This window comes from Schistosoma haematobium, chromosome 6 (assembly GCF_000699445.3).
Source record: "Schistosoma haematobium chromosome 6, whole genome shotgun sequence".
In the NCBI taxonomy this organism is placed as follows: Eukaryota; Metazoa; Platyhelminthes; class Trematoda; order Strigeidida; family Schistosomatidae; genus Schistosoma; species Schistosoma haematobium.
The window spans coordinates 7,401,947-7,428,234 of NC_067201.1; the positions used below are offsets into that span (position 1 = coordinate 7,401,947).

At 35.1% G+C, this 26,288-nt stretch overlaps 2 protein-coding genes across 3 annotated transcripts in view; one reads left to right on the forward strand and one right to left on the reverse strand.

Annotated features, from left to right (window-relative positions):
* Positions 1 to 1,469, reverse strand: part of CLN3_1 (G1/S-specific cyclin cln3) — a 52,071-nt gene extending 50,602 nt beyond the window's left edge. Inside the window, exons 1-4 of one of the 2 annotated variants that reach the window (XM_012937066.3) lie at positions 1,159 to 1,469; positions 1,052 to 1,112; positions 926 to 1,004; positions 11 to 76 (exon numbers count right to left, since the gene is read on the reverse strand). In XM_012937066.3, the coding sequence (XP_012792520.3) occupies positions 11 to 76; positions 926 to 1,004; positions 1,052 to 1,112; positions 1,159 to 1,168 (216 nt within the window). In that variant the 5' untranslated portion in view covers positions 1,169 to 1,469. Of the gene's footprint in view, positions 1 to 10; positions 77 to 925 lie in introns of both variants that reach the window. The other variant, XM_051216765.1, reaches the window with a different exon arrangement.
* Positions 1,470 to 4,280: 2,811 nt separating this feature from the next.
* Positions 4,281 to 26,288, forward strand: MS3_00008423 (uncharacterized protein; the record flags this gene model as incomplete). Its single annotated transcript, XM_012937062.2, has 5 exons — positions 4,281 to 4,364; positions 12,473 to 12,871; positions 15,426 to 15,601; positions 18,909 to 19,172; positions 24,328 to 26,288. The coding sequence occupies 5 exons, from the start codon at positions 4,281 to 4,283 to the stop codon at positions 24,380 to 24,382; spliced, it is 978 nt and encodes a 325-aa protein (XP_012792516.1). The 3' UTR covers positions 24,383 to 26,288.

Consider the following 26,288-nt stretch of genomic DNA (forward strand, 5'->3'; position numbering starts at 1 on the left):
AAAAACATACTCCCGTCCCAATCTTTGTACAATTTATGTGATATGTACTGACGTTCGTAGTGAATTCGATCTGTGACTATGAAATGAAAGGATAAGAAATATGAAGTTGACTCGAAATTAGTTAACAAGTATTATTTGCAATTGGTTAAGAAGATTCAATACATAGTTTATATATCCTACTGTAACTACATTTTAAAAAATCGCAGCTGAGTAGTTACGAAGCTTTCCGGTTCATTTAAGCGTAAATGAGAACTTTTACGTTATGCTGCTGAAAAAGTCCGCTAACACTAAAAGGATTAACCACTTTGCAAAATCAGTATAAAGATGATCTGGAAAGACGAACTGACTTGTTTCCTAATCGACCAAACTTTGTCAATGATTGAAATTAGATCCCGTGGAATATATATTTTGAGCGTGTTATTCGTGTCCTCGAATTAGTTGGGTTAAACTGAATGACTCCAGTTAGAGTAATTGAAAGGAAATAATTTCGCTAATAATCAGATCTTTATATGAAATAGTTCGAGCTAAATTTCTTGCCAGTTCGGGCTTAAGGGTGTGGAAAGGATCAAAGGCGTAACGGTCCCAAGTCTGAACCCCACTCAATCAATCTCATTTTAAGCTACTGGATAGGATCACTAAGCCTCATGAGCAAATAAGGACATAAACGTTTAAGCTTAAAAAAAGAGAGATATATAAACGTCATCATCCTCCACTAAGTAAAAATCTAGCTAGGGAGATAGTGCATCGGATTTGTATACACGGCTTTGTAACATAATTAGTAGTTTGTGACGGATCACAATACTAAATTGGATGGGAGAGGTTGGACACAATCTAATTATCGTAGCATTCTAACAAATAAAGTACTTTCAACAATGACTTCACTGAGACAACAAATCATAAATACTTTCGGAAAAAACCATCTTACATCTTTTTGTTTTCGTATAATATCCACAGCTGCACTTAGCATAATAACATATGAGAAATTATTACCCAAACCGAAACACCTGTGACGGATTTCCACCAAGTTTTATTTAAACGATATATTAATTACCAAAATGCTAAGTAACTCCGAAGTTTCCAATGATTGCAACGGTGACGATATCTGCAACACTCTGAAAATTTATTTTAAATACCGTCACACATCGAATCGGCAACTACCACTCGGCATCTCGGAATAGATATATTATTTATCAGAGAGAAGTGGATGCACAAATCACATAAAATATTGGAGACAAGTGGATCAATTCATGAATAGAAAAGACAAATTACCCCTAAAACGTGTGAAATTCGGTAGGAACAATCTTTAAATAACAATTAACGGTTTGGTGGTTAATATCAGATACGTATAGGGGCATAAGTCATCAGAGTGGAGGCATCAAACTGAACTCATTAAAACTTGCGCCATTGAAACACGAAGTCAACAAGGATGCTCAGCGTACGACCTTGAGCAGGTTTCAAGTCACCCTGCACATTTTAAGCCAGTGCAATATCCAATATCGTTGGCACGTGTTTGCATAACCCGATCGTTTTCTTTGTGCTCGCTTCTTATTGTCCGGTGGGTTGTGGTATAGCTACTTCACTGCACATATTTGAGTCAATTTGATAGTTATTCTAAGATTTGTATATCTTGTGGTTTGAACGAGTGCGTCTGTCTCAGCAGTAGAGATGCCGGATATCAGCAGATATCACATTACCAGACAATGGGTTGACTGGTTGCGATGTAAAAAGTTGTGAAGTTTATTTGAATGCCAAAAGTGGACGATTGTTCCAAGAAATAAATAAATAAGTTAAATAACTGGCAGTGTGTGGGAGGACGGAATTGAAAGAGGGAGAAGGGGAACGGAACCTACAAACAAAGGGATGAGAAGTAGTTATTGATGTACAGTAATGATAATCAAGGTAATTTATTGAACATACATGAGACATAGTTGGTTCAAGAAGCTGATGGTAATCCATGTGGTTATGCGCTTGTTAAGACATCTGTTAATGCTATCCACTGATAGTGATGTGGTTACTGTGGCTAGGAAGACATTCCAAACGTAGTAACTCTTATTGAGACAAACTGAAAGAATGCCTGGGTGTTTGCTTTTTGATGTGCGATCTTCCGAGGGTTGCCTCGAGGAGTGTGGTGATTATTCTCTGGTCATAGGCTCATTTTGATGTGGCTTGGCGTCATCAATATTTTGTGTGTGATCATCAGATCACGTCGTACTGTTCTGTAGCTCAACGATAATAATGCCTATTTTCACAGATTGAAATCATGAGTCAGTTGAAGATAGACCACCATTGAAAACCTGGAAGCACTGGACGGCCGTTTCGTCCTAGTATGGGACTCCTCAGCAGTGCGCATCCATGATCCCGCATCACGCGGGGCTCGAACTCAGGACCTACTGGCTTCGCGCGCGAGCACTTAACCATTAGACCACTGAGCCGGCATCCAACGGTGTTAATGTCCAACTTCAACCAATCCACGAAGTTGCGCCACCATATACCATTGTCTTCAGTGAGCTGATATCTCACAACAGACCCGGTTGTACTCCACCGGTAACGGCTTCCCACTAGAACTCCAGGAGTATCTCTTGAAGTCAGTCACTAGTGAGCAGATGATTATTATCAGAAGGGGTTTGTGGAGATTTTTAGAAATTTTCACAGATTGAAATCATGAGTCAGTTGAAGCTGAGGGGTCCCGTACTAGGACGAAACGGCCGTCCAGTGCTTCCAGGTTTTCAGTGGTGGTCTAGCTTCAACTGACTCATGATTTCAATCTGTGAAAATTTCTAAAAATCTCCACAAACCCATCCTGATAATAATGCCTATTGTTGAAGTCTGTCCTTCGAAGGTCCATGTTTTGGACACATAAATCAATTAGCTGCCCGTCTCTGCATTTGATCTAAGAGATCTATATGTCTTTTGAAGAGAGAGAGCACAACGACATGTGGATGTGTGGATGTGTATGTTTTAATTGGTGTTAAGAACAATTCTGAGATGACTGCGCCAAGTTGTTTCTGCATAAAATGGAGACTTGCGTTCCCCTTAGTTGTGTAGTGGCATTGTACAGTAACCACACAATCCTCAAAGATGAACACGAGACAACTCGGAACATAGATATTCAATATTTAACGCGGAGAAGTGCCTAACGATGAAGAAGGTGCGAACAGGGAATTGAATGAATTGGAGTTGATCGAATGGCATGGCTCGGCCATGCAAGCGTGGTCCCTGCTGAATGTAACCTTATATCTTCTATTCGTATTAAATATATTGTTCTTTCTCTAGCCTAACCTTGTTCTACATCATGTATTGGTAATTGATACGATAAAGTGAGTTGGTGTAGTCGATGGTGTGACTTCCACGTAAGATCTTATAGATTAGGCAGTTATATCATGACAAATCTACATTTTTAGAATTAGGTCTATTATTAGAGCAGTACTAATATTATAGTAGACCATTATTTCGCAGTTATGCCTCCCGTGTCTAATCTTGTCGTGGTTACAAATCTGAGACAATAGGAACCGAATTTCTCAAAGGATGCTAGTGCTTTGTGTCGAGTAAGGCAGAATGTTCATGACATGACATTTCGGCAGGTTAGGTTTTAACCCATTGTCTAATGCCCATTCTTCTATTGTTGTATAGCACTTTTGAAGCTCACGTGAATAATTTTCGTCTCTTATGGAAATTCAAACCCTTGTATCAACTCCATAGGTCAATACCGCCTAGCTAACTTTATCTAACAGGTCCTTGATAGAGATCAAAAACAGGAGTGGGCCTAAATTTGTGTGGTAATTAGAATTACGCGAAGTGATGCGCTAGCTAAGAATTCGCGAAATAGGGCAATTTAAGGCAGGTACAAATAGATGGACACAACTGAACATATTATATTCGGAATTCGGAATCGGCGGGCAATCATGTATAGAGGTATTATTAGTTCGTTGTTCCTTGCGCAACTCCTGATGTTGACACCTTTTGACTTGCATGTACTCTATCTAATTTGATACGAAACACACTATTCTCTAAGCGTTTTTGAAGTCAAGACAAATGTCGGTAGGTGAAACTCTTGGTCATGAGAAATAGAAGTGGCATCGTGCCAAAGGCTTTCTACGAAATCAAGAGACATCACACGAACCGGTATCTTACGTTACCAGCAGGTCGTCAAGTTCTCACATACTGTGGGTAGATTGGACTCATGAGACCTGCTTTTCCTGAACCCGTGTTAGGTGACGTGCAGGATGTTGTTTTTACCCAAGTATTCCTCCATTTGTTCATTGGTCAGTCTTTGGACAGTTATGCTGACGAAAAACGTATCCCATCCAACATCCAATCTTTGCGATCACTTGCATGAACCGATTGATTTCTTTGATCATGTCCATGTAAGTTCGAGCTTGGCATCCCTCAGAGGAAACTTTCCGTTTTGCCCGTCTCAGGCCTTCCGTGCCTCACCTAAGTCCCGACGTTGTCGTTCCAGGTGTTTCCGGCTCGATGAATGCCGTACAAGATAGCACTCTGAAGAATATAAGTCACCAACTTCCAGTAGTTATTCACCGTCGTAGCCATGGGGGGTGTTGAAGTTGCTTCTCAATGGCCATGTAGTGTAGCGAAGGTAAAGAACATCCTTACCATCCTGACGTACCTCAGTTGTGACCACGTTTTATATGTTTATGCCACTATAATTGCTACCTATTTGTGTTTGGAGGTGAACCTCTTCATCTAGAAGCGGGTCATTTAACAGAAGGTAGATCGGCAAACAGACGTATGACTTATGTCTTATGGATTACTGACCAGCTTAAAATTCTGTCAAAGCTTGAATTATCACTGACGTCAGCTTTCCTAATAATTCTGACACACGTGACTTCTTATGAAATGGTTGTTACGCTGACATGAGCGAAGTGTTTAAATAGCAATTCACTTTATAAATGAATACATAAAATCTCAACCTACCGCACTTTTGTTGTACCTATAGAGTACACTGTATATTTCTCAATGAAATTTCGCAGATATATATCACACAAATAGCTATAAATATCTTCCTAAATACGAGGATTTTCTCCACATTTGCTTCACAAATAATTTCCACTTTACGCTGCCCGGAGTTTTGTACACTAACAGTCCAATTTACTTTTTTCATGAACAGCATCGGAGGCATGCCTTTACGGAGAACAAGGATACTGAGGATTATGTGATAAGAAATATACAAACCGCGATAAAATGATCTTGTATGTAAGCCTGACTGTACTAATAGCACTCTGACTGTTACATAACAACTTTGAACCACAGAGTACCTTTACAAGAGAATGGAGTAATTCATCATTACTGCAAAAGCAAGGTACGAATTGTTGTTGAAATAACTGAAGGAGAAAAATGACGCCTGATTATCTACTGTTTGTTCCTTACCGAAAAATTTCTGTTTTTCATCCCTTGTCTCTCAGTTCCAGACATTTTGCATAAATATAAATGAAGTTAATCTAGGAATGATTTCTTGTACCAGCATATAAATATCGATAACGTACATCTGTATAATCTAGGCTGTGGCTGACATTGATATCTTCGCCCGTCCCGTCTTTCAACGTAGCAAACACGTGTTCACACGTCGATTCACTATTCCAAGCCATGGACGCAGGTTGTGGCGTTGTTCACATGACGAGTGCAAAGTGTTTATCTAGCCTTTTCCGTATTCGTGTTGAGTTAACTGAGTCACAAGGTCAGTATCAACATGAAAGTTCAGGGATTAGTTCCAAACATCGTGCTTAATCTGGTCTTTTTTCGATTCACACTATTTTTCACATCTGGTTTTTATACGTTAAATCCAAAGTCCGAAGACAATTCGGGCGATTTTCACTGTTTCACAAGATGATTTGCCATATTTTTGAAGTGTCATAATATGTATATATTTTCATCTAATGTAGCCATACATATTGTTGCGTATAACCAACACTCCCAAACCCGTTTTGATCTAAGACACTGAATAGCTCCACACGACAACATACTAACATGAGTGTGTTGGTTCAGAGCGAAGCCTATAAGATTCAGTATTAGTTTTCGTTATTACTATCGCCGTCACATATTTATAAATATTAATATGCTAACTACAGTAACCTCCTGTGAAGTCTATATAACTTCCGTCAGGTTCTTAACTAGTTTCATAAGTCATGTCTCGGATTTTAAATTTATTGACATGTATTACTAATTTTTATATTTCTCATCAACTCACACATTAAATTAGTTTACACATATGTCATATTACACTATCACTATGCCATTCGAGTTCGGCTGTTATTTAAACCGTCCTAATATCCTCCGCTAAACCCACCACAGCTCTCGCAGATGTATGAGTTTAGGTTTGTGAGTTCGGCTATCATATTAGTTGTATAAGAAAACGTTTCACCTAGTTAAGACCATAGGTGAAAACAAAGCCACTTCATTAAGATAATAAAGCTTTTCATACAAGTGCTCAACACATTTAAACCTGGCCTTAACGTAAGGAATATTTCTACGTCATGATTTGTAATAAAACAAGGTAACTCGGATTCGTTAAAATTACACAAACCCTCCCGAATTTCTGACACTTGAGAATCATTAAGCGTGCATATATTTTCAACCACTAAAAGTACTGAGCATCTAAAACAACTTTACCTATTACCTACTAGATAATACGAGAACAATACAATAATTATTTATTCATAAATATTTATGGATATTTTCACAAAGCATTTTCACGACTTGACATTCACGTAGCATGACCGATGAACTTGGTGAAACGTTTGATAAAAACTGTGTCAAGAAACTGGCCGATAATTACGATTAAACGGTGCTGTCTTTTTGTGGCTACTTTTATCTAACACAAATGGCTGTGGTATATTTTTCTATCAGTCGCTCAGTCGTAAAACATATTAGAACCTCTTCAATTTATTTGGTGATCTAGCGATAAAATAATTAGTGTAGATCATAGGTGTAAAGAGTCGAGCGAATCTCCCACAAACTAAAAATACTGCTGTCAAATTTACCCCAACAGAGAAGGAAATTCGCGTCATTATCATATAAATAAGTCGGGAGTTGAGCATCCCTCGTATACAGCCTATCCTCTTTGATGAGCAGCAATTACCGTTTGTCATCTCGTAAAGTTTTATTGATTTAAAAGCATCGTATAACACAATCTAATCTATTTCTGTGGTACATAAGCTTAGTTTCTCTCAAAACCTCGTAATCATTCTATTTCGAATAAGTCGATTTCGGCCCTGTAGCAAACTATATTCTTGCAACTAACTTTCATGCATCATCAACCTGTAATTTTCACTATGAATAATTGGCTTATTGCACAATAGAACATTGAGTCAAAAGCACATCTCTGGCGGACACCATGTACAAAAAATTACCGCATTAAAATAATTTTTTATAACAGTTCGTATGTATTGGTATTGTTAATGAATCCTATGATGGTTAAGCAAGTCGACGAAAAATCGTCGCAAACAAAATAAATCGTATAACCATATTGTGACCCTCTTCATGGTTGTGTTATGTGGAATTTGTAGTTCATGTTTGGAATCTATAGCCAGTGAGAATATCCAACGGAAACATGAAAACATTTATTTTTATAATTGTCGTTTAGAAAGTTGCACTAGACGTCGTGCCAGTATTGTATTACCAGTGAATGAACTTGCTGTAAATGTTAAATAAACGGATTTTCGAGTCATTGTTCGTTATCTATTTCTAACTTAACAGTTTGGGACAGTTGGTTCTCTATAAGGATTTCGACATTCCTACCATGGCAGCGGTTACACGTCTATTCCTTTCGTTAGCCCACTAGTGCATATGCAATTGGAAATCAAATATTTCAACAACACACCAGTGTAAACACCAACTGATCCGTTGGTTTCAACCAAGCATTGTGTTGTTAATAACATTTCTATAATATTGATTGCTTTCGTATCTGTAAACATCAAATGCTCTCAGTGTTGATGCATTAAGTTATTGCTATGCATTTAAAGGTGGCCTGTTAAAACCTCTTCATACTAAATCTTTCTTCATTATTATAATTCCATTTTGTCCAACTCTCAAATAAGCTTCATGTGGACCTTTATTTTAGGCGTGTTGGAAATCCAACCAAACATTTTGAAATTATTGTTTGTGTTTCCAGATCAGCTAATATATCTTTCAGTTTATCAACACCCGAGGGATCTCATGGCAACGTCCGGTATGATAATCCCACTTCTTTTCGTATCGAATCAATGCTACGATGATTCTGATGAGGAGCAGTGATCCTCAGCTACATTATAACTGGGAAGAACTAGTTTAAACACTGAAGGTAAGGAGGAAGTCGAATGTGGTGAACGCTGGAGGACTGAGCCGGGTCAGCATAGTTCGTCTATGCAGATGTGGTTACCCTATATAGCCTCATTTTGTATCATATTAAATCTACTGCTCAAAAATTTTGGATTGGATTAAGTGTTCTGGCATAAAATATAAGTGCACTAATACCGACCGAGCACAATTCTACGAAGTCGGGCGGACAGGGACAAAAACATCGGCCGTGATCGGCCGTAATGGGTGTATCTAAGTGGTAATCACTTCTTAGTTGTTGTTCTCTTGATAAGAGCCAAAACCAGCAAAAGAGATACTGCTATGAAGGTGGCGATAAAAGACAACCCCAGGACGACTACAACAGTTCCCAAGAAATGAACAAAGTTGATGCGTTTAGGGTAAATATTGTGACTCTATACATACTCGAAAGAATACTTTGTGTTAGATCGAAACTAAGGTTTGAACTGCAGCGTAACTGTCTAGGTGGGTTAGATACGCGCCCTTGCCCGGCTGAAACCAAAAAAAGTAGTTGGGCAAAATGATGGTTCTGAAATTCATTATAAACTTAAATGTACATTGTTACCTAAACAAATATGACCACGCAGTTGTTCAACCAATAACTGTTCAATCAATCAAATCTAAATCTCAATAAATAAAGAAGTTGATAAAGGATGCGAGAAAATTACCAATCTCAACAAAATAACGTTATTCTATCCTGTCTGGATAGATCACACACAGACTAGTTCAAAAGATGATATTTGGTTGCTTTATAACAGTGTTTCCAACTCCGGAAGAGTGCTTCGATTCGCAATCAAAAATGCACAGTTCTAGGCAATACAAGCAACACAATCAAAAGGAGGAACAAACCAGTATGGCTGCCGCCAAGACTAAGCATCAAGTAAAACAACATAAATGCAGTGTAGGAAGAAACATGTAAACTTAGTAAAGGTGTAAGAAAAAACTATAATAATATACAAATATTACCAACTCAAATGGAATCAAAAAGAGTGACAAAATGTACAACTAGGGGAATCAATAGGAACAAACTACGAGTGTATACATGGAGGGATTTTCACACACAAAACATTCAAAATAGATCTTACACTTTGTGCAAAAGACTTTGTTCCTTTTGTTTCTCTTCCCCTGACCTTTAAAATGAAATGACCGATTTCATCCATTTATGTACAGTGAATCAAAATATCGGAAAAATTTTATTTATATTTCTAAAAACCTGCGTCTGGAAAAACAAACGGAACTGTGCAGCCGATTAATGTCAGCAAAGTTTGCGCAAATATCTCCCTTTGTTGCGACAGATGCTTTTTGCTTTTTGACAATCCTGATTCTTCGTTGCAGAATGGTTTGTAGCGTGGTGTCGAGTTGCGATTGACTATGAACACAACTGGAAGAAGACTACGTGCCAATTAAACCAGAAGGCGGAATAGAACCAAATTTATTTAATCGGCAATATCGTGGTATTGAGTGAATACCAAGATCGTGCCAAGAATTGGTACAAGCAGAAGCAGCAGAAGGGAGTACGTGCAAGCAGAGTCACAAACCGCGAAAAGCAATGGAGAATAATAATGGAAGCACAATATGTCTGTCATTAGCACAGTTAAACAAACGAGCACAGCAAAAAAGTCACTGGTACACTTGAATATAATAATAATTGTTTTCATTAAACCAATCGTGTTCTCGCGATAAAAGTAGGTCACTACAGGACCCCCTCGGTGGTTGCCGCGACGTAAGTCGGTTAATGGTCGTAACCGTTCTAACGCGTGTAGGATGAAACGACGGTAGAAGTTAACCAAACAGAGGAATGCCTTCTGTTCCTTGAGTGAGGACGGCACGTTTTACTCCTTTATTGCTCGCACTTTGTCCTCGCAAGGCAGAATATCCTCTTGCTTGATGACTTGACCCAAATATATTATTTCTGGTTTACCCAACTCACACTTGTCCGAGTTGACTACTATTCCATTATCCGAAAGGCGTTGGAATAATATTGTGAGATCTTGATAATGTTCATCTACGTTTGATGATGCGATTAGCATGTCATCAATATAGACGTGAACAAAATATAGGTCTCGTACAATGCTATCGATAAACCTTTGAAAAGTTTGAGCAGCATTTCGTAATCCAAAAGGCATTCGTAGGAACCCAAACAAACCGAAAGGAGTCGTGATGGCAGTCTTTTCGATATCTTCAAGAGCGACTGGGATCTCAAGATATGCTCGTACCAGATCGATCTTAGAAAAGATAGTCGTGCCCTTGAGCAATGCCGTGATATGGAATCATTTATTACGCTTGGTTGACTAACATTTATGTGATAGTTTAGTCATTGTATCAGTGCAGCATGGTAGTACCTTGATTCGGTGACTTTATTATCTGAACAATGTTAAACGTCTTTTTAGGCAACTACGATAGCTCAATCCATAAACACAAATACATATAGCAACAACGACTATGACGGGTTTAGTGAAAGTGTTAAGGAAGACTCAAATGACCGTAAAAATTAAAGGGTGAGGAGACATTATGTAACTCATGTATAGGCCAGGTTAACATGCTGGTTGGTGAAGAATGTAGCAATTTACAAATAATAAACGGCCAAAAAACCTTTTTAAAATTGAGACGACTTGCGGAACCGCAGTTTAGAATATGATGAGTTATAATACAGACTTTTCATACGAAGTTACTGTAGTTAGCTTGGTGACATTTCCAGGTATATGGCAATGGAAATTGTAACTAAGAAATGTCAACTAATATTTGAATCTAATATTCTTCGTTTGTAAACAGCACACTTTTCATCTGTAGTGTGTAGTATAATAAAGCTATCAAATATATCTTATGTTAAGAACATTTTTGAAGTGGTTTGTATTAAATTTAAAAGCTAAGCTAAGTGAAAATTTTTATATGTTGAATACCAAAACATTAAATAATCCAGAAAAATAGTAAAAATCGCTTAGATTATTTTCAGGAATTAGATCATTCATTAGATTTAACATATATAAGAACAGCTGCGGACTTATAACCGATAATAACCCTAGAATATTTACTAGCGGTGGTATTTTATCATCCCTACCACCATTATTCCTGTCATTATCGTCCTTATCACATGTCTGACCATTACAACCTTTTCCACTTCCACTTATCTGTTGTTATTGGACCTTTATTTGTTTATGTTGTTTACGTAAATTACTTATTTGCTTGCTGCGACCGTTATGTCTTAGTTCCTTTACAGTCTAAGTTTTTAAATATGCATACTACCACCGTTTAGTGCTCTATCTGTCAACGTAATAACAGCTGGTTCTAGCGGCTTCACTACCACTGAATAAACGCACTAGTTCTTCTTGCAGGAAGTATAAGCGACCGCTCAACTATCAAATTTACTTGCATTAGTGCACTGTGGTAGTCAAGCTACTCACACTGAATGATACCAAAAACTAGGGACTATGTCGCGAAACGAAGAAAAGAGCTAAGATGAATCAACGAGTTCACACAAACGTATCACGAATGTACCGAGTGCATGTATCACAAATTATTTTTTGTTTATATGTCCCGAATATATGAACTTGTGACTTCGTCACTCGTTTGGACATTGCTTAGTGATGTGCGTTGAGTAGCAAGTAGTTATTTTTAAAACAGGCCAAAAGCGGTTTTCCAGAGTTTTTTTCAGGATTCTGTGTCTGAAGCGTATGTTAAAATAATTATTCTGTCATCTGATAGGTTGTATATTAAAGTAATTAACACAGGTAATAAACATATCTTTCCCATTATACCTCTGCAATATAGCTTAGGTATATTGGAAAGATTGCCTTCACCACTTTCAAACCTCAATCATCAACTGTAAATTATAATTCCAATTCCTCACACAGGTTTATAACCCTCATTTGACCCTAGTTGTTAAGTGGACAGCCTCATGGTCGGTCTAGCGTCGCTCAATGATCGCCCGTAAATTATAGTCTCACCAACATTTTATGCATCAAACCTTGCTTACTATACTGAGACAGAAATGAATTAAGCACTCTCATTTTCTAGAAATGCTTTATGATCCCAGTTACTTGATAAGTAACATTTCAAATGCAATAAAGCATTATATAATTAATATAAAAGTCCCGATAATTTGCTTGACTACTGTGTACCGTGTAGCAGTAAAACTGCTCATGAATCACCATTTTCTATTTTTTAGATGTCTTTGTACCCTTCTCTCGAAGAGTTAAAAGTACAGTCTATTATTGATAGTCAAAACAATGGACCTTCAACTCCGCAGTCTGACTGTCAAAGGCCATTATCACAAATTAACCCCACTCTATCTGGAAATTGCAATATGGATAATAATATGTCTTCTTACAACATTTGTGGTAGACCTGTTACCTGTGTATCTACAATATCTGGCATTTTTCCTCAATCTGGTATGGGCTGTGGGGTCAATTCAATGTCAATTGCTCCTTTTACACCAAGCGGAGCGCTTTGTCTACCGCTTCCAGCACCATTTGATTGCGTAGATATAAAACCAGGAGTTAGACTTGTTACTCTTTGTAAAAATGAATTCGGTAAAGTCGGAATTCAGCTTAAAGAAATACAGAAAGTGAGTTTCGAGAAAAATGTCCCTACATGACCTGTGACATCTTCATTATCTTAAATGTTATATTTTTAGGACTAATTAGCATTGATAATTAGGAGTAAGTACAATGCAAAAATGTTATGTCTATTTCTATTTGACAAAAACAACACGTTAAAACTTGAAATATTCCCATGTATTTCGTGATCCTTAATAAAATTCGGATTATTGAAAAACATATGCTTGGTCTTCACTAAAACTACCTCATTTTATCTTGTCACGAATTGACATCTTGAAGCAAAAACAAACTAGCCATACTGTTAATTCGTTGTCATTAAGTCATACTTTCTAAATGGAGGGAAGACGCACAACAATCATAAAGTGTTCACTGTTAAAAACTAGGGCTCAGTAAGTCTAGTTTCTATGACGTAAATCTTAGGATAAGTCAAATAGTTACATCTTTAGGACTAAACTGAAAATGACGTGCACAGTTATATCGACAGCTCCTCTAGTACAAAATAGACTGTAAATGTTAAGATGAAACAAATTACAGAAGAACGGAAATAAACAAAGATGAATATAAAGTTAACACATAGATCATTGCTTGAGAACTGACCATTACATAGTTATGGGAAATGATCAGGGCGTACTATTAAATTCGGCAACAAGGTATGATCATGACGTTGTTTCTCTTAATAAAAAAATCAGTTTTAAACGTTGATGCTCCTAAGAAATGTTCCTAAATTAGTTCTTTATGGTGACCTTAGACTTTTTGACATTTCGCCTTTCTCTAGGAACTTGATTTCTTTATACATCTTTTTACGTATATAGAAAACATTATCTAAAAACCACTCAATGTAAACAAAACTAGATATTGAGTCATTTGTTACTAATGCGTTTGATAATTGATCTGTCTTAGCAAATCGAACAATTTTTTAATGAACTGTGGTCAATAAGTAAATATATTCTGTACATTGAGCGTAACTGAGAAGTCTCAGAATAAACGGATCAAAATTATCTTTAAAATGTCATAGAACACATAAATAAGCAGCTTGTCTTTACAAATGCTCTACGCAAGTACGAGATTTAATGTTATAGACTATACGTTCTCAGAAATACTGTACTAAAATTTCATATAACGAAGACAATTTACTTCATTAGATTATTCAGGTTAACTCAATTTATTTGAACTGTGGTACAATTAGTATGTATTTTGATAAGAAATTGCTTTTATTTCTACCGTTTTCAAATTTTTATGCTGTAACGCAGCTGCAGCATAATGAATTACTAGTCTGATACGATATTTCGTAAAATTGGAAAATATTTTTTCATGATTAAATTTCCGGTTACAATGAATTAGGTAGATCAATGTATTTTTGAACCCAAATCAACAGTGATTAAAGTAACCAGGCTTACATAGATATATTTTGTGCACAGATTATTAGCTGAAAATCGTGATGGATATACCTTTCGTAGCCATTCCAGGTACCGGGATATCTTGTATATAGTGATAACTTCAACTGGACCACATGTCAAGTAAGGAAAAGGTTATGAGGCTGTTAATAGAAGAAAGTAAAGATACAAGTACCCTATAAAAATAATGGTATTGTTATTAGTAGTCACATCAAGTATTAGGTAAAAGATATTCAAGTGCATGAGTCAGTATGAACTAAGTCAGCTGTGAAAATGAAGTGACTAATGAGTAAACTGATCAAATATATGGAAAAAAGTAATCAAATATAGTAAACTCACATTCTGAAATGTCAATATTGAGGGGAGAAAGTACATTAATGAATGTATCAAACTAAAACCAAATATGTCCAATAGCAAAGATGATTAGTGACCTGGTGCACCTAAAGCAGCTTCCCAAGGAATAGTAGGATCAGGTTGACGTCTTGAATTTATGGTTCGGGTGGGTGTGTTTTTACTGTTCGAGATAATTAAATTTTATCTGCTTCTAACACTAGTTTGAATGCAATAGATTTTCAAATTATTAAGTGGTGTTTAGTTTACTGTCTGTTCAGACCAGATGATCTTAGATTAAACTGCCTTGTGAGGTGAACTACATTGTTCTGTGGCTTCATTTGAAGGTACTTGGAGGCATAAGACTTTAAATGACCAGCACAATTCCCCTTCAGCCTCACCTTCAACAAACATGTAGTAAATCCTGGTTATCGCTTCCAAAATTCACACTGATTTGAGTAATTTATTGTTTTGTAATCATATAGATGTATAAATATAATAGTATGGCATAATGCATATGTTATTTGGTGTTTTAAAGCATATCCAAGGCTTGTGAAGACGTCTCTACTGAACCAGAGTCGTTTTGCCGAAATTCTTAAACGCTGGGTTTTCCGTGTTATGTTTATTAAATGTAACAAGTATCTTAACTTAAAAATGCCCGAGCTTCAGTTTTAGTGTAAATCTGTCACTTATTGTTGTGGTTATACTTAATACCCGTAAAGCGTTTGAACTGTGGCTAAAATGTCCAAGTTGTGATTAGCTATATGCCTCGTTTCATGGTGCGCAAAAAACATATACCAGACTTTTATGCTTTCAGTTCTTTTTTTCATTTCAATAGGGTATATTTGTTTCATTTGTGGAAGGATTTTCACCAGCTGCACTTGGCGGTGTGCGTTTTGGAGATCAAGTCCTGGAAATTAATGATATTCTAGTTACAGGTTGTTCAGGGACAAGATCAATGGAAATATTGAAAAGTTCAACTCCTAACAACATAAAACTTGTATTACGTGACCGGTAAGTAGTATGTATGCATAATATCAATATATATATTTGTTTTCTATTTATTGCATTAATTGGTAGATATAACATGTCGTTGTGTACACACATTTACTCCTGTTTTGCCCAATATGAATAAGTTTTATGGTAGATACAATTTACTTCTCAATATAGTATAATTTTCATGGGATAATTACAAGATGTTTTTAAAAATCCCATTTGATTACAAGTTAAAATATAATTGAAATACATATCACTATGAAGATTGTCATGGATTATTTTGTCGAATAACACAACTTTTAATTCATCAAAGGCTAATGTAGATTAAAAAGTGAAACAGAGCAAAGAAATAATTGTTTCGAACGAATTTTCCTTGAAAACTCTACAATAATATGTAAATATAAAATATATACATCTGGTAGTGCTTTGCTACGTAAACTTGACTTCTGTATTCATATGAAATATGTACATTCTTTTTATCTTAATTATCATAATAGTCAATATTCGAGTGAGTTATGAATGAATGGATTAAACAACTTTATTTTCTTGATTTTTTTTCTTAATTTCTGTTCTCTTTTTGTTGGTGAGTTGTAATGTTCACTTTATTATTGCGCAATTGTTGTTTATATCCAATTTCTGATCAATCACACTCTACTTTCCTCATTTTTGGGCAATAATGTATTACCATCTGCCCTTACCACAGTTAAAGTGTAGTTATAGACCACACTCAGGAACTTGGTGAATGAGCTGATTTATTATTAATATAGATGAACCGACCAATGGCGAAATATTTAGTGTATAATGCAACAGATAATTGATGTCGTCAACTGATGCAGATGCAATGAGTATTTGTAAATTTCACTTGTCATTTAGTTACTATGTAATCATGTTTTCTATGTTCTACTTTTGTTTTTAAATATGCAAATACCACCCCATTTTATAAGTCTCAACTATTTATTTTGTATTAATTTTCACTTTTTATTCCATTTTTTCTCTTCAATATTTATAGTTAATTCTACTTAATTGTGCAATTACATAAATCTTGACAAATTACATTGTAGCACAAAAAAATATGCCAAATTTTCATTTGTGTTATTCTACCTGTTAACTTTGGTTCTTAAACTAATCGATTAATAATTCACTTGGTATTGCTTTTACTTGAATCTTCCCACTGATGTTAAGGACTGCAATTGATCAATCTCTTATTGGCACATGTGCATACTGTGCGTATTGCTTCGGTATTGTCTTAATTTACAAGCAGTAGCTAAGTGGATAACGCGATGGCGTTTGAAGTGAACGGTACTGGGTTCGAGTCTCGGAGTGAAAATCAACTCTGAGATCCGGGTACATCCAGCTGACGAGTTCCAAATAGGACTAAACGCGCGTCCTGGATTCCACTGTTAGCAACTATCCATAATCGAATAATGTATTAAATCGATTTTTCTATTTCTATAGAATTTAAGTTTGTTTACAACTAATTGCTATAAAACATGAAAATAATCTTATAATCTATCTTATTATATATGATATATGTCAATATATAGCTTCTGGTGTTAAACAATTTATAATTTCAAAAGACAACTAAAATGTCAAAAATAAGACAATTTTTTATCAAACATAATACTCTCTTCCCATTGAGGATTCAAGGAATATGATAATGTGATAATGAAGTTGAACATACACCATTGAATACCGACTCAATGATCTAGATATTAGGGGTTTTTACGTGAGACCTAAGTTTCGGTTTTGGATCCTCGGTGATGTCAACTGCTGATAAGCCCCGTACTAAAACGAAGCAGCTATCTAGTGCTTTAAGGTTTTTAATGTAGGTTCAACTTTGGTTGGTTTGTGATCTCAATGATATTAAATAATCTCCAAAAGCTCCTATACTAATAGTAGTAATAATAATGTATACTAGGAATTGAAAATGAATCAGTGGAATTAAAAAGCGTTGATTTTTACGCCGATCAAATAAATAGATCAAAATCAACTAACATATAGACCGGTGATTAATTATTACATAATTATTTAAAGTTTATTAATTATCTGGTGTACTTATTTGTATTCAAAGTTTGAACAATCAAAGTAAATGCAACATCGTTTAAGTTGTGTAAAATACTTCTTACCAAGTTGCAAATCTATAAATAATGAATTAGAGTTGTATTTATTTAATTTATTAGTATATGCTACTTGTAGAGATTGTAGTATTTTCATACCTGAAATCAAGAGTCTATCTAAGTTCGATCACCACTGAACGGCCGTTTCGTCCCGGTATGGGAAACCCCAGAAGTGTTAGTTCACAATCCTGTATATGGGAATCGAATTCAGGATCTTCAGTCTCACGTGCGAATGCTTAACCCCTAGACCACTGAGCCGGCATACAATAGTGTCATTGTCTAACTTGTTTATCGAACTGTTTCTCTGTGTTGATATCACTTTTTTTTTATTCGTTGCTCCTGTTTGTATTTCGTGTTTGAGGAAATCGTATCTCTTTATTCGGTTTGGATAGTGACCGTAAAACAATTATCTAATATGTACCCAAAAAAATAAAGATTCATATTTTATTGAAATTATTGACACGATATTCCTACGGAAGGATTTCTGAAAAGAAAGAACTGTTATATGCATGTCTTATAGTTAAGCCTGTCTACCACTTCACAGAACTTGTAAGTTCCATCAGTTCCAATAAATTGACATTTGACAAAATTTCTTCACAGATTTTGAACGCTAGATAAGGATGGGAAATAGGTGGGAGAGGAAATGAATTTTCATTAATTAAGATGGTTAGAAAGTGCTTTGTGTTTGCCCAACCACTAGTTATTTAGAAACATAGTGCTGATGAAGGTTTAGGTTGAAAGGAAACTAGAAACGGTCTAATTAAAATGTGGCATCAGTCTATGAAATCGTTTGCTATTGATTCGAGCCATGTAAGTAGGTTCAGACTATGTAGTAGAGGTTCAAGCTATTATCATCATCATCAGTGGTTGGAAACGTTGGGTAATATAGCACAGGATCGATCACACTGGTACGGATATATTCATTCTTTGTCTTCCCTTAGGTCCCAACTATGGAAATCACCTTATACTGTCATTATTTGACAAATTCCCTTTTTCTTCTCTCACCATGCATTCTACGCTTGATGTTTTCCACTACCCTTAATATTGCTATTATACTTATATTACTTTACCGTCCCGATATTACTGATATAAACCGATGCAAATACATGCATAGCTCTATATTTCGTATGAATAACTTACTAACTGTTACTGTTCACAATTATAAATATTCTAATTCTTTCCATTCATTAATCTTTTGCTTACTCTAGTCCATTCGAACGTGTTATTACTGTGCATAAAGATAGTTTAGGTGCAATCGGTGTACATGTTCGTAATGGTTTAATTAAAGCAATTGTTAAAGACTCAAGTGCTGCACGTAATGGTTTATTAACTAATCATCAAATTATTGAAATTAATGGACAAAATGTTGTTGGTTTAAAGGATAAAGATTTATTACAACTGATGGAGGAATCAAAAACTCCAATGAAAGTTACGATTATACCAAAGACATTTTATGATAAATTAACTAGAAGGTAAGTTTTTCCTTTAAAACATTTACTTGCTTAATTACTTGCTATATATATATATATATATATATATATATATATATATATATATATAAAGTTAAAGAAAAACTACGTCTGAAATTCAGTCTAAACATCAACACCCAGATAAGGTATGTGCATTCAGCTGACGAGCCGCAAATAGAGCGAAACTCTCAAGCTAGATTCTACTACTAGCCACAATACAATTTTATTATTCATTATTGTGCCTTTCCCTTTTTCTTAAGAAAAACAACCAATTTGTCTAAAAACACTTCACATCTGGTGCTTTACAATAATACATTTCAGTATGTATGTATATAATACGTTTCGTCCTGTTTTGCAGTATTTTCATCTAACTTGATAATTTCAAATAAATTTATCACTAGGTGCATTGTCTATAGTAATATACTTTTTAATATTGAAATGAATAGAGGGCATTACTTCTAACACTTCGGAATTCAATGTAAATGACTTTACAAAATTAATACACAATGATGTTTAGAAATGTTGACAATTTAATTTTTTATTCATTGAGACATTATTTATATATTGCTATTTAATTATTATATCCCATGCTCATTTGATTGATTCAGTGAATGATATATTTGTTTGTTCAATCATCCTCTTAGATTGTTACATTTTTTTTAAACTGTAATTTGTACTTTACAAGAACTTTTGTCTAAATTTGATCGAATAGTTTCACAGTAATAAGTATTGAAGTTAATGTTAGTTAACGATAAACAAAAATAAATAATCTCCAAATCTCGTACAAACTTTCTACTTGAATTATTTTCATCAAAAATAACCGACTGATCTACTAAAGGTTAAATTTGATTCCTAAGAGTTTACCTTGTTAAAGAATTATGTATGGTGGATCGTAAAAAACATTTAGATTTTGTTCATTCGATTATAACTTCTGGTCTTCCCGACCGTTGTTGCTATCTTGACGTGATGGTCGGGCTTACCTATCGTGATGAAGCAACCGAGCCATACTGGCTGGAACAACCATTCTTCAAGGTCCTACCATGTCAGATAGGTCGGTTGAAGAGCTTTAAAACTAAAAGCAACAAACCCAAGGTCCGAAGGCGAAGTCGTACTGCTGACTGTACAGAGCCGTGATAGCAGTAAGGTGTTTGCTTCAGACAATCAGCATCAAAGCGATTCTGCCTTCCCACAAGGAGGGCTGTGGTTAGAAAAGGTCAACCCTAAAAATGCACACCTCACCTTATCCCACGGATATCCATCTCCGGCCGTAAGGTCTCAACAAGTACGGAGCTAACACAGAAATTACTCTCAAAAAGGTCGTGTGTGACCGACCTCAGGCATTTGTCCCTTGGGCACTATGGTCACGCTCTCAGGTCACTAAGACCACCTATAGTCCAATTTCATTTTCAGGTACCTTCAGAAGAACCCTTCCACGGTGTGGGCAACCGGGAAGTGATAACCGCCCTCATACTTATAACAGCACTCAAGACCACTGTATTCATAATCAATCTCTCTCTTCAATTCCTATTATTCCTCCTACATCGACTTTCAACTCTAAACTTCCTCTTTCGGCTTACTCCTCAAGTGTCACCGTAGCCAACGATTCTAGCGCTCAAAACACTGTCCCAGGTCTACTGAAACCTCGCTCCAAACTACACATTGGAGCCTTCAACGTACGCACCCTATGTCAAATCGGTCAACAGGCTTCCTTGGCTAAAACCCTAGAATCTCGTACCATTGATGTATGCTGTGTCTCTGAAACACGCATACAGGATCTCAGTGTGGTCATTCACTTGATCTCACCTCTGCAAAACGGTGAGCCAACGAGATACACCCTCCGTGTATCTGGTGACCCGACGGCCAGCTCTGGTGGACTGGCAGGTATGGGCATAGCACTAAGCATGAGGGTGGAGCAAGCACTGTTACCAGTCGTTTAACTTCTAGTCTTAGCCTACTATTAAGTGTGCTCTATTACAGAGAGCGTTCTGTCTAAAGGCAAGTACATGAATCTGTACATAGCTGTTAGATTATGTTATCAATTTCGATGGTATAACTGGAAAAATGATGAGGAGTGTATTGCTTTTTGTCTTCAGTTCTGGAAATTATTATTTGAATTAAAGTGTCTGTTGATATCCTGTCTGTAATTCATTCTTTTCCTTATATTATTCACTTCAAATGCCATTGCGTTATCCATATAGCTACTAAGATTAGATAGCCACTAACTTGTGCAATTTGTTTTTGTATAGGTTGTTTGTATTAGCGACTGATCAAATTACCAAATAATGAAGCATACTAATATTTTTACTTGTAAGCGTTTACATTTCTCCACTTGTTAACGTTATAGATCTTAATTAATCAGTCACTATTGACACATGGGTATCTTGACGGCATTGCTTATATATTATTATTCGGACACGAGTACTTATGTACAGTTGAATTACGGTTAATAGAATTCATAATTAGTGTTTCATCTCATATGAAATTTGCGACATTGTGAATCGAGCTTAATTAATATGAGAAACATCGACACTTTGTAGCCCATCAAATATCAAGTGAAGAAATCACCAGTTGGAATATCAACATTTATGACCTTGTTTTGTGTTAAATCAATAATGCATCAAACAGCACTGACAATCTCGAGTCAACTGTAACTCTTTATTGGTCCTTTGTTTAGTAGCTTCTCACTTCACGTAGTCCGTTCAGTTCAAAAAACAAATATCAGCCTCCCCTATAATTTATCGTATAATTCTTTTTACTCTTTAAAATTCTTAGTGATAACATGATTCTATTTTAGATATCAGTTATATTATTTATTATTTTTTTATAAAATTAAAATATTTTGTTCAATAGAATAGCAAGTAATAAATTAACAATGATCGTAGAAATATCTTGTTTAAGAGGATTATAACATATAAAGACTAGACCATTTAATGAGAGCAAAACACAATTATACAAGTATCGGGTATACTCTGTTCCTACTCTTTCTCTCTCTGCCTCTCTCGTTAATCTTATTTAAAACATATCTGATTATGAAAGATGGATTAAATTAAATGATTTGTTAGGCATGAAATTGCATATTTTTGAATGTTTGTGTTGTTGTTATTGTTGTCTAATGTTTTTTTCCAAGAAAAATTTGTAATTTAAAACATTAGGAATGAATCAATTTAATGATTAATAAACTAGGTCTGTTGTGAGATATCAACTCACTGAAGACAATGGTGTACGGTGGCGCAACTTCGTGGATTGGTTGAAGTTAGACATTAACACCATTGGATGCCGGCTCAGTGGTCCAGTTGGTTAAGCACCTGGTGCGAGACTGATGAGTCCTAGGTTCGAGTCTCGCGAGGTGCGGGATCGTGGATGCGCATCGCTGAGGAATCCCGTGTTAGGATGAAACGGCCGTCCAGTGCTTCCAGATTTTTAATGGTGGTCCAGCTTTAATGGACTCATGATTTCAATCAATGATATTAATAATGTATTGTTTTGTTTTAACATTTTAAAAGCTCAAACTATTAACTATAACCAAAGATGGATGTTGGCTAACTCTGGAATCCGGAATGCGCATTTTGTTCTACTTGAGACTTGTTAGCCGAACGTACCTACATTTTAGAGTTGATGTTCACTATGGGACTGAGAATCAATATTATTCACTTCAAATGCCATTGCGTTATCCATATAGCTACTAAGATTAGATAGCCACTAACTTGTGCAATTTGTTTTTGTATAGGTTGTTTGTATTAGAGACTGATCAAATGTAGTCCTAAACATTAATGGAAACATTTAAATAACCAATACGAAAATCAGTTAAACTACTAATATTTTTAGGTAAACTTGAATAGTAACTAGTAATAAAACCCAGGACTCATTTTTTCATTCTAATGTACAATTTTCAATTGAATGTACCTACATTTAAATGTTGATGCTTCTAATGGGACTTAAAACTGGTGTTTCTGTTTCAAATGCTGGATGCATTATCCATTTAGTTACTGAGTCCAGGTTATCATAGTTTTGTGCAAAGGGGATGAATCATTATTCATTTCATAGTGATTTGAATCTTTTGATTCTTAATATTAAAGACTGCAAATGATCAGTCTCTTTTGGTTTATGTGCATTCTGAGCGGATTGTCTTGTCATTATTACGAAGTGATATGTATCTTTTAACAACTTCAAAGCTTTTCTATTACAATTGTATAAAACAATGATTAATTTAGTGGATCTAAGTAGTATAGTGTATTACATTTATTGTTAAACAGTTAAAGTTAGTTTATGTTTATGTAGTGTCAGGTGATTATTTTATCATTGAACATATTTATGCGTAATTTAGAAATCTTTAATTATTAGATATCTTGGACTTATAGCTCATATGGTGGTAAAAATTAATGAATCAATAATGTTTAGTTTAAGTGTAATTTTCCAATTGAATTTCTAATACCTGAAGAGTTGCAAGTTCTATGCATTATATTATGTTAAATCAGTATAGAAATCTGACAACAGTAAACTTAGAATGATAAACATTATGATTAACAATAACATAAACGTGGTATCATTCTATAAAGAGACTAACTGTGGATTCAGTCATGAAAGATAAGAAGCTATAAAAATAAGTAGAACTTGATATGCTCGTTCATAGGTTGAAGTTAAGACAACATATTAACACAGAGAGATGTAACATAAGTAATATTCATGCTAGTGGTAGAAGGATACATTAAGCATAAGATATATGATTCGGGGAGAAAAACATGAATCTATCGAATAAAATTATTTTTTAAAGGTAATTTAGAAACTTCAAACTTAATGGAATACAAAGAGTGAATGCACTTGTCCCCCATTTTTACAAATTATCCAATATGTCGCTCAACAATCCATCCAATGGTTATGATAATGGTGAAATTTAAAACTAGATAGTTTGAACTTACCTATATGGATTACTCTAAATGTTAATGATTTCAAAGAGTAGTAAAACGTTTCGGTTTGGCCGTTCTTAGTTTTCGTTCAACCTACTCTTTCACCAGTCATCTGGACTTATTCGAGTAGGCGGTGGTTAGGTATATGTAATACATTTCGTAATCATTATAGTCAACAAATATTCATTACCTCATTATATATATGACAATAAACATAATTTATCAACTGATTTCTTTTCATTTGAATGTTATAGTCTTCCAACTGGACAATTACGATTACAAATGGATCGTTCATTACCTTTTGTTTAAATATACATATAACAATTACAGATATTTCTATTCAGTATTTATTTTCATTAAATTAACAATGTGATAATGATCATGATAATGATGTTATGATCCGAAATAAAACGATGGATTCATTGAGATTTATCTTCCTTACTGAATTTGTTCGTGAACAATTCAATGATCTTCTTTCACTTATTTCCTTTAGTTTATTCTTCAAAAAAAGTGTTTCTATATGAATTATTTTGCACGATTGTTAACAATCATGTTAGTAATAATGGGTTGTATTAGGATAACACTGATAATTGATTATAGTTAACATTGAGTACAAACATACTCAAGTATTATTACCGTTATTATTATTATTATTATTATTATTATATCATTTCTATAGTATTCATGACAAATAAGAGAGTATTTTTCATTTCACTATTTGCTTATTTATTCTTGATTTTTCCATTTTTGTAATTTTTCTGTTCATTAATCTAAGTAAATTATCATTGAGTTATGATTTAATCTTTCGATTAGGGTTGTTTTTGAATTGAATTGAATTCACTAGTCGATTTGAGCTAGATTATTGCCGTTTCGAAATCATGGATGCGCAATGCTGAAGAGTACCATACTAGGACATGACGGCGGCCCAATACATTCAGATTTTCAATGATAGTCTAGCTTAAATCGACTTGTGAATTCAACTGTGAAAATACTAAAATCCCCATACTGATTTTATTCATGTGCTCACTAGTGATTAGCTTCAAGATGGATTTCCTGGAGTTCTAATGAGAATCTGTGACCAGTAGAGTCCAATACGTGTGGGGTGTGAGACCGTTATCCACCTCATACAATGGCTGAGAGGTTGCTCAAGACCATGGATCGATTGAAGTTAGACACTAACACCGTTGGATGCCAGCTCAGTGGCTTCGAAGTTAAGCGTTCGCACACAAGACCGAATGTCCGAGTTCCGACTCCTACATGCGGGATCGTGGATGTACACTGTTGGGTAATTTCAAACTAGAACGAAACGAACGTTCAGTGCTTCCAAGTTTTCAATGATATACTTTTATTATCTTGTCATACATTATCATATTCGTCAGTGACTTTTTGCACAGTAAATTCTGATTACATTCAATAATCGGAATTCTGTTTCATTTTAGTGAAATTCATCAAATTCTTGTAACATTACTCTATCGAATCAGGTTAAAACTATCTTTGTACATTAGTCGAAGTAGCGTGGCTCATTGATTGAATGTAGAATTGAATTTTCTGTTATGTAACATAAACCTGTTATAGTAAGAGTTATTCATTCTTCTTATCGAAAATTAAGTCTATACTAACAAAGGACTGGATTATCTCATTGTTGATATTTAGGATTGAATTTTAATTAGTCTTTGTTAACATATGTGCATTTTGTGCGAAATGCCTGACGATAAATAGTGAGTGGTCACCAGTTAGAAGTTAGCAGTTCCAGAATCGATATCTGAATATTTTTTATTCTTTTCAATGCATATTACCTGCCAGCCAGCACGATGTCTCTGATTGTACTTTTTGTAACTTATACAGCAAAATGTCGTAAACTTTTCATAAACGCAACTGAATAGGTTATGCGATTAATAGATATAATGACATATTAAAACAAACAAAATACAGATAATTTGTTGAAATATCTATGTGCCAGGAACAGGTAGCCCAGATATTCAAGCAGGTCACCAAAGAAGCGTACGATGCAAATATTGAATAAGTTCGATGGCTATCTGAACCTATCGACTTCGTGAAGTTGACGCAAATGGTACTCTATTCTAATTTCAGTGTAAAAAGAATTAATGCTACAATCGAAATACATTTAGCTGACGAGTTCGAAATAGGACTAACAGCGTCCTCAAATTGTACCATGATCCATCTATTCTATTAAACCAACTAAAGAACTGAACTG